Here is a 9219-nt window from a genome sequence, read left to right as displayed (position 1 = left end):
ATGGACTTGGATGAGTTTTTCTTCTTTTTGTGAGTTAGCTGAGTTTGGGTTTATAACTCCTTGTTAGACCTGCAGAGGTGCAGAAGGGACTACAGGTTTACACATGGTCAGTCAAGCCTGCCAGTCCATCATGTAACAGTTTTCGAGGCATATTATTTTTTTTTATCTGGTTCATTTTGAATTGAAACTTTGTACATAGCTTCACCAGAACAAGTCACAGGTCAAGTTTCGTTCCATTTCCACAGAATTATAGTAGTTTTTATTGTGTTCTTTATAGTCTAACATTGTTTTTTTGTAAAAATGTTCAACAAAATGAATGGAAATGTGGCAAATGGCTTAACTGAAACCGTAAAACACACCAGATATGACACCCCACCAAGCTACATTATGTTGACACCTGGCCGACCCCACCCAGTCACATTATACTGACACCTGTTTCCATGATCTAACCTCTCCATGCTGAGAGCAGATTGATGAGGCAGCAACAAGTACTAGTAAACAATTTTTAAAGTCTTGTTTGACCCAACCCAGGTTTGATTCCAGGTCTCCCGACTTATAGGGGGGTGGGTGTTCTAACAAGTAAGCCACAAACAAAGTGGTGTGGACAGTGGAACAAATGCCTGAATGCTTGGGGTTTGTCATACTTAACAATTTTTCAGTCATATGATGACGACTGAACAATGGAGTGAATGAATGCTTGGGGTTTAACGTGGTACTAATCAATTTTTCAGTCACATGATGATGAACAAACAGTGCAGGAAGAGTAACGTTTTATATGGCGGAGAGATTCAACAACTAAGTGATGCACAGATTGATTGATTGTTGTTTATTGCCATACTCATGTATGGGTTTACGTATACACTGATGTTCGCTTTCATGGGCAGAGGAAACCAAATTGTAAACCACTGACCTTTGGCAAGTTTCCCACATGATGTGTATATAAGCACAGAACACTGGTAGAAGACAAGATTGTTGTTTATTGCCAATCTCCGGAATGTGTTTACATACATGTGTACACTTATGTTCGCTATTATGGGCAGAGGAAACCAAATTGTAAACCACTGACCTTTGGCAAGTTTCCCACATGATGTGTATATAAGCACAGAACACTGGTAGAAGACAAGATTGTTGTTTATTGCCAATCTCCGGAATGTGTTTACATACATGTGTACACTTATGTTCGCTATTATGGGCAGAGGAAACCAAATTGTAAACCACTGACCTTTGGCAAGTTTCCCACATGATGTGTATATAAGCACAGAACACTGGTAGAAGACAAGATTGTTGTTTATTGCCAATCTCCGGAATGTGTTTACATACATGTGTACACTTATGTTCGCTATTATAGGCAGAGGAAACCAAATTGTAAACCACTGACCTTTGGCAAGTTTCCCACATGATGTGTATATAAGCACAGAACACTGGTAGAAGACAAGATTGTTGTTTATTGCCAATCTCCGGAATGTGTTTACATACAGGTGTACACTTATGTTCGCTATTATGGGCAGAGGAAACTGAATTGTAAACCACTGACCTTTGGCAAGTTTCCCACATGATGTGTATATAAGCACAGAACACTGGTAGAAGACAAGATTGTTGTTTATTGCCAATCTCCGGAATGTGTTTACATACATGTGTACACTTATGTTCGCTATTATGGGCAGAGGAAACTGAATTGTAAACCACTGACCTTTGGCAAGTTTCCCACATGATGTGTATATAAGCACAGAACACTGGTAGAAGACAAGATTGTTGTTTATTGCCAATCTCCGGAATGTGTTTACATACATGTGTACACTTATGTTCGCTATTATGGGCAGAGGAAACTGAATTGTAAACCACTGACCTTTGGCAAGTTTCCCACATGATGTGTATATAAGCACAGAACACTGGTAGAAGACAAGATTGTTGTTTATTGCCAATCGCCGGAATGTTTTTACATACATGTATGCACTTATGTTCGCTATTATGGGCAGAGGAAACCGAATTGTAAACCACTGACAACTTACTGATGAAGTTTCCCACATGATGTGTATATGAGCACAGAACACTGGTAGAAGACAAGATTGTTGTTTATTGCCAATCTCCGGAATGTGTTTACATACATGTATATACTGATGTTCGCTATTATGGGCAGAGGAAACCGAATTGTGCAGGGTAGACCACTGACCTTTGGCACGTTACTGACAAACTGTGATGTGCAGATATGTACAACACTATTGGTGGAAAAAGTGGGTCTTGAATGAATGAAAGACTGCTCAAACAGACTTTCAAGAGCACTAGGCCACTTATTCTCACCCCACAAACAGTCAGTGTGGCACCATCAGAATCACAACCATTTAACCAGCCCTTATCTTCTTATTTAACTGGCTTTTTCTGTTTGTAGAACATTTATTTAGAACATTATTATGCAAAGACAAAATGTACCAAGAGGGAAGTCCAGAATACCCCACCATACAAAAATAATTTCAAATACCTTTTCTCCAAGAAGACAAAATGGAAGAAAATATTTAAGACCATATTTGCAAATAAGTTTTCATGCTCTTTGATCAGATTTTGGCATTATCTTTATGTTTTTTTCTGCTTTATGCATGGCAGTGAACAGTGCTACAGATAATTTTTTGTCACAGGGTGTAGGGTACTCCCAACTGTGAAGGAGAGGGTGTATGTTACTTCAGACTTTTCAAGTATCAAGTACCGTAGAACAAGTTTTTTTATCAAATTCTCAACACTTCACTATTTAACAAGCTTTTCCTGTTTCTAGTTGCTTGTAAGAGGAATCAGGGAAGGGCAATACAGATCATAAACAGATCACAAAACACCATGCATGTTCTCTTACATATTCTTTAAAGTCATCTCTTTATTGTAGAGTTTTGCATTACGACAGTCAAATGTATACACCTGTAAACAGTTAGATCAACATAACATTATCCCACACTAACCCCAGTGTATTGTTCAGCACCTTTATTATGGGTCACTCAAGTTTCCAGGTAGTTCCCACACTGTACACACAGTGAAAGACAAACAGCATTTGTGGTTGTGATCGTACAGCGTGATTGACCTGCCAATTTCAATTGTTTTACAGGCAGAATAAATCCCTTGTTTTTCCAATGTCGGAGGAGAGTATGAAAATTGAAACGAAAATTGAGATTGAAAAGTACTAATTTGTGGAGAATGGTGTTTTTCAGTTTTAGTTTTATTCCAATTTTGGATTTTTTTTGTCAGTTCACATGTAAAACTCAAAGTAAAATTGGTGTTGCCTGAGTATGCATTGGACTGGTCTTTCTATGTATTTACTGTGCCAGACAAGAAAAAAAAAGAGAGTCATGACAAGAACACCTTACTGTGTGGAGATCAGTTTTATGGGTACATATTTTTTACACATCTCCAAATCTCTGAGAAACCTGAGTAGGAAGTAAATTGCCAAGATAAGTTACTTACCGCCTGAATGTATACTGCAATAATAAAAATGCTAAAAATGTTACTGTACACACAACCTAAGGTGTTGATCTGAGAAAGTTGTTTTAAGGTTCATTTGGAGAGTAAAAATAATACCTTACTGAAACTGTAGGTTTTCACAACAAAATAAAATTGTTGGGACATTTATTTGCCTGTAAAATAAAAATACAATTTTTTGATGACTTTTTCAGGTCATTTCAGAACTTGCAAGCTGTTCGCCTTGACTGGATATTTCACACAATTTATTAGAATATATGAAAATACATAACTGATAACGTTTCTGTACAAGATGTTCACACTACTATGATTTACATAACCTACATGTAAATGTATGCATATATCTGAACTTTTCTTCAAGCTAAAACTTAATGATAATGTAACAGGGTCATATATAAGCGCTATCTACCTCTAGGCCCGAGGGAATTTTTCTGGAAAGTCTAGTGGTAGAAGCAAGGACATAAAACCCAGAGACTGCTGGTTCAAATCCCCAGCTGGTAAGTCTCCATTAAGTCTTTCAATGTTAAAATGTAAAAAGAAAATTACCCCTGAAAACATTTAAACAGTGAGGCAACTATCTCTAGACCGGTGAAGGTATGTACTTGTATTGAGATCATCTCTATACTGATAATTACTGTTATCCTAAAGAGTGACTGTGGAGTGTCGAAATGACGAAGATATCACAAATGTGTATGGCAAATTCTGGCACAAGAACATCTCTTATAACTAACTCCAGCTACAAAAACTCTAGATTACAGTCATTCTCCACTAACTTACAGCTGGCTAAATACATGCAACTGCTGCACAAATGTGTAGGGCAAATTCTGGCAAAAGAACACCTCTTATAACTAACTCCAGCTACAAAAACTCTAGATTACAGTCATTCTCCACTAACTTACAGCTGGCTAAATACATGCAACTGCTGCACAAATGTGTATGGTAAATTCTGGCAAAAGAACACCTCTTATAACTAACTCCAGCTACAAAAACCCTAGATTACAGTCATTCTCCACTAACTTACAGCTGGCTAAATACATGCAACTGCTGTTTAAATGATATAAATAAAATCACTGAGATTTTGTTGGGTAAAACAGATCCAATGAACTTCAGGTCATGTCATTAGTTTTCAATGCCCTTTACAGTCTCAGAGAACCACTGATTTGTCTTAGGACAGATGATGACACACAAATTATGCCCAGGAAATGGGGGCTTTATTTTCACCTAATGACTTCACTGAATAATAGGAGGTATAAAATGTTGAGACCTTGGAAATCTACGACTAGAACTGAGACTATGTACAATCACAAACTGCTGACATTCTCATACCGTTATGAAATGTGGCCATCTTTCTTTGCTAACAAATTTCTACTGTGTTAAAGCAACCTCATTGTCATTACATGTACTTTTGATACAAGAGCTGACCATGAGATGTTAAAGGCACTGGTTTACAACATGATACCAATCTCATCTAAACACAGCTAATTAAATGTTATCACTTACTATGGACGCAGAATAACAAACTATCCAATGTGACTAGAATAAGGCTGCCTTGGGTAATATGCTAACAAAAAGTATCAAATGGTATTCTTAAGTTCAAATTGTGTCAAGATATGATTTTCAGTCACGAATTCCAGTCTTACTTAAGACAGTGTGGATGTCTTGATTTGGAAATCACTTTTGGATTAACACCAATGACTTTCTACCAGTTTTCCAATGATGCATTTTGGCAAAGTAGTTTATACTAACTTGAACTGTCCTGTACAACCTTTTCCTATTTATACAAAGAATATCTCTTTTTCCTATAATACTCTTATGGCATAACAATACTTGAAACGTCTTTAACAGTGATACTATTATAATATGGCACATATAGGTTTTGAATATAATACAATAAATGATTTCACCTTCCTTCCCTTCACCTAAAAGTCTCACCCCCCCCCCCCCCACCCTACCCACACGTCAGACTTCCAATGCCCTTCTTAACACTTTTCATTAAGAGCTAATATCTAGTACATTACAGTACATCATTAAGACCACAGACTGACATCCCAGTGCAAAATGATACTGGCACTTAACAACACTGTCTCAAATCTTGTGATTCTTGTCTTTGTGTCCCCTTAAAAATGGCAGTATTAGTGTTTTGATAAAACTACAGATAGAACATCATTATTGTTGCAATATTTGTTTATTTATTTATTTGATTGGTGTTTCATGCCATACTTAAGAATATTTCACTTATACGACGGCGGCCAGCATTATGGTGGGAGGAAACCGTGGAAACCCACGACCATCCGCAGGTTGCCGACAGACCTTCCCACCTACGTCCAGAGAGGAAGCCAGTGTTATATTTATTTGACAACCAAAACCCACCCTAGTTTATAAGATTAATCTAATCCTGTTCAATTAGTTTTCTTTACTCTATACACAAAATAACCTGTGTAAAAATTTGCCACCCGATCCTACAATGCTATACAGGGACGTAATGTCACAAAGGGATGTCACTCAGTTGTCGTAATGTCGTATCTTGAAATGTGCGCATTCAAGTCAAGCCATATTCTTGTAGTGCATACAAGGGCTCCTCTCTGTTCCACCAGATTATTGCTCTGTGAACTCTTTATAAGATTCCTCGTCCATCAGATCCTTAATTCCTTCAGGAGAAGACAACTCCAGTTTGAATAACCAACCTAGAGAAGCAGAAAGTCAACAGAACAGATTATGGTGGGAGAAGATAAATGTCATAGTTTAGTTCACCAGTTATTTAAACCTTACACAGATGGGTCATTGTTGATTTCACTCTCCTTTGTGCAAATAAACTTAACTGACTTTCAAGTTTTGCAGCCTATAAGCACTATGTAGTTGTTTTCAGTTCATGTTAAAGGATTAGTGTTCAGATTTAGCTACTGACCCTAATTATAAAGATTATAACCCGTTTATATAGTATATCATCAGAAGAGTTTCTCAGAAACATGACCAAAAAAAAACAGATTTACTGCCCTAGCCGATCTCCAGCCGGCCGTTTGTCTCGGCTCAGCGGGTGACGTCATAAATGGCCAACTCTAGTCTAGCAGGTCTAAATGACCTGGAAATTCGCATGAAAACGATGTGATTTTATCTATTTATTTGTTTGACTGTTGTTTAATGCTGTACTCAGGAATATTTCACTTATATGACGTGGCCAGCATTATGGTGAAAGGAAATCGGGCAGACCCCGGGGGAAACCCACACCCATCTACAGGTTGCTGGCAGAACTTCCCACTTATGGCCGGAGAGAAAGCCAGCAAGAGCTGGACAACAACCCTACTGGTGAGAGGCGCACCTCATTGTACGGTCATTGCGCCCTGCTGGAGTGCTAATCCCCTCGGTCACAGAGGCCCCCAGATGTGATTTTTGAGATGGAATCTAATTACACAGAAGCAAATATATTGTCGTATCAATCTGAACTCATCGTGGAAAATGTTGAAGTTCCATTTTATGACACTGACATCTCTAGGCATTTCCAACTGCACTGGCAATGCAGACTAGTAAGCTATAGCTTTACCCTGTGGTACACTATACATTTCGATTGTGTGTTTATTTTAAGATTTAATATTTATGTGCTATTCTTTCCCTTTGTCTGCTTCACAGTAAATATGATTCTATTGTCCGAGGGATTCTCAATTCATACCTATATGCGATGACAACTACAAGTACGTGCTATTGTCAGCATTCCGAGTAGAGTCGTGTGTAATATAGATACATGTAGGATATGAAGGTCAGCGTTAGAGTGTACACTGATTTACTATCTCTCAGTTTTCAGTTCAGTTAATAGTATGTTATAAGAATACTGTGTGCAGGTGTCGGTAGTGGAAATTCAGCTGTGTTCCTGTTGCAGCTTTCAGCTTTTGTGTGTACAAAAATCCTTCCTTCTTGTGCTGTACACCCATGCTTTCCTGAGGGCCAAATCGTCTGGAAACTTGGAAAAAAAACCAACTCCAGTGCTCTTCGATGACCTTACAAATGTATGCACAGCACCAAAGCATTTCATGGAGAAATTTGATACGGTTGTCACTGTTGTAGAATTTTTTAACAATGAACTAAATGCTGACTCAGACAGCTCGTTAAGGTTGGACTTGTATGACCTCATTCGGCCAAAACTGCCGAGTGTTGGTGGAAAAAATGCATAAAACCAGTCTCATTATCTAGTGATTTTAATGCCAGATTTTTACTCAGATTAATGAAACCTTTTTTAACATTTTTTACACTCAATTTAAAACTATATACAGAAGTAGCTTATTATGAATAAAAAAAAGAAACTGAACACTAATCCTTCAAGATAAAAATCTCAAGGTAACAAAAAACACTTTGATACTTTGACCCAAAAAAAAATTTGACTAAAACTACCACTTTCTGACAAAAATGTATTGACTGAAAATGTTATATTCTGACAGAGAATAAATAATTCCAAAAAAAAAAAAAAATTTTGTCTCCGGCCATAAGGTCTGCCAGCAACCTGCGGATGGTCCTGGGTTTTTCTCGGGCTCTGCCTGGTTTCCTCCACTATAATGCTGGCCACAGGCATATAAATGAAATATTCTTGAATATGGTGTAAAACAACAATCAAATAAATAAATAAAAAATACTGAAAATAGAGTGAACACTTGGCTTTTAAAATTAGATAAACAATTAAGGTAAGGATAGATTAACATGAATAACGTGTATTATGCCTCCCATGTATAACGAAAGAAAAACTTTCGGCAAAACATGACTGTCATATTAAATTACAAACTGGTTTATCAAATCTATAGCTCACCTTCTTCAAGCGGTGAGGAGTTTATTTTATTGGGCACATCTGATAATGTGCTGTTAATCTCCGTTATGGTGCCAGACTCGGGGCATAAACCTCTGCTGCTGCCTTTACACTCTCCAACTCGGCAGCAACCTCTGCAACATTTCAAGGGAGGTAACTCCAAATCAGACCACCATTGAATCAGTCTGTAAATTTTCAGTAAATTTTTAAAACCCCTTATAACCCATGCAATATTACGCATCAGAGTATAAATAATACTTCATATATATTAAGAAAATGCTGATGAGTACAAGAATTTCTATGAGATGAACTTTTAATTCTTTTCTAATTCAATGTTTAGACGTGTTGCATGATTCACTTACTCTTACCTTCAGTAGATTCAGTGCTGTGCGCAAATGTATGGCTTATTTATTTGTAAACATAAGTTATGAGAAACCCAAGGTATAATTTGTCATGAAGAGTTGTCAGTGCAAAAAAGTTAACTGGCTAGTTTACAGGTTGATGAACAAAGAAGTCTACATCATCCTTCAAGATGTACGCCTGACCTTGAGCACAATAAATGTAACCCTACACATCAACAAATCTGTATATCTGTGCCTGGTATAATCTCAATCATCGCTAATTAAAACATCACCTTACTTCATTTATTTACTTATTTTGATTGGTGTTTAATGCCGTACTCAAGAATATTTCACTTATACGACGGCAGCAAGCATTATGGCGAGAGGAAACCGGTCTCTAACCCACTACCATCCGCAGGTTGCTGGCAGACCTTCCCACGTACAGCCGGAGAGGAAGCCAGCATGAGCTGGACTTGAACTCACATCGACCGCATTGGTGAGAGGCTTCTGGGTCATTACGCTGCACTAGTGCGCTAACCAACTGAGCCATGGAGGCCCCTCGTCTTACTTGATAAAATGGGAATAACAACACGATGACAAAACACTTCACTAAAACAGTACAGAAGCCATGTTCCT

At 37.7% G+C, this 9219-nt stretch overlaps 1 protein-coding gene across 1 annotated transcript in view; it reads right to left on the bottom strand.

The window, feature by feature from the left end:
• Window positions 1-5413: 5413 nt before the first annotated feature.
• The window catches only part of LOC135475854 (glycine cleavage system H protein-like), a 9366-nt gene continuing 5560 nt past the window's right edge, over window positions 5414-9219 (bottom strand). The window contains 3 exon segments of the mRNA XM_064755799.1: window positions 5414-6140; window positions 8246-8323; window positions 8326-8376. Coding sequence (XP_064611869.1) covers window positions 6052-6140; window positions 8246-8323; window positions 8326-8376 — 218 coding nt within the window. The 3' untranslated portion in view covers window positions 5414-6051.

This window comes from Liolophura sinensis, chromosome 9 (genome assembly GCF_032854445.1).
Source record: "Liolophura sinensis isolate JHLJ2023 chromosome 9, CUHK_Ljap_v2, whole genome shotgun sequence".
Classification (NCBI taxonomy): Eukaryota; Metazoa; Mollusca; class Polyplacophora; order Chitonida; family Chitonidae; genus Liolophura; species Liolophura sinensis.
The sequence above is the reverse complement of the archived record's forward strand: the minus strand, read 5'-3'. Positions and strand labels throughout refer to the sequence as shown.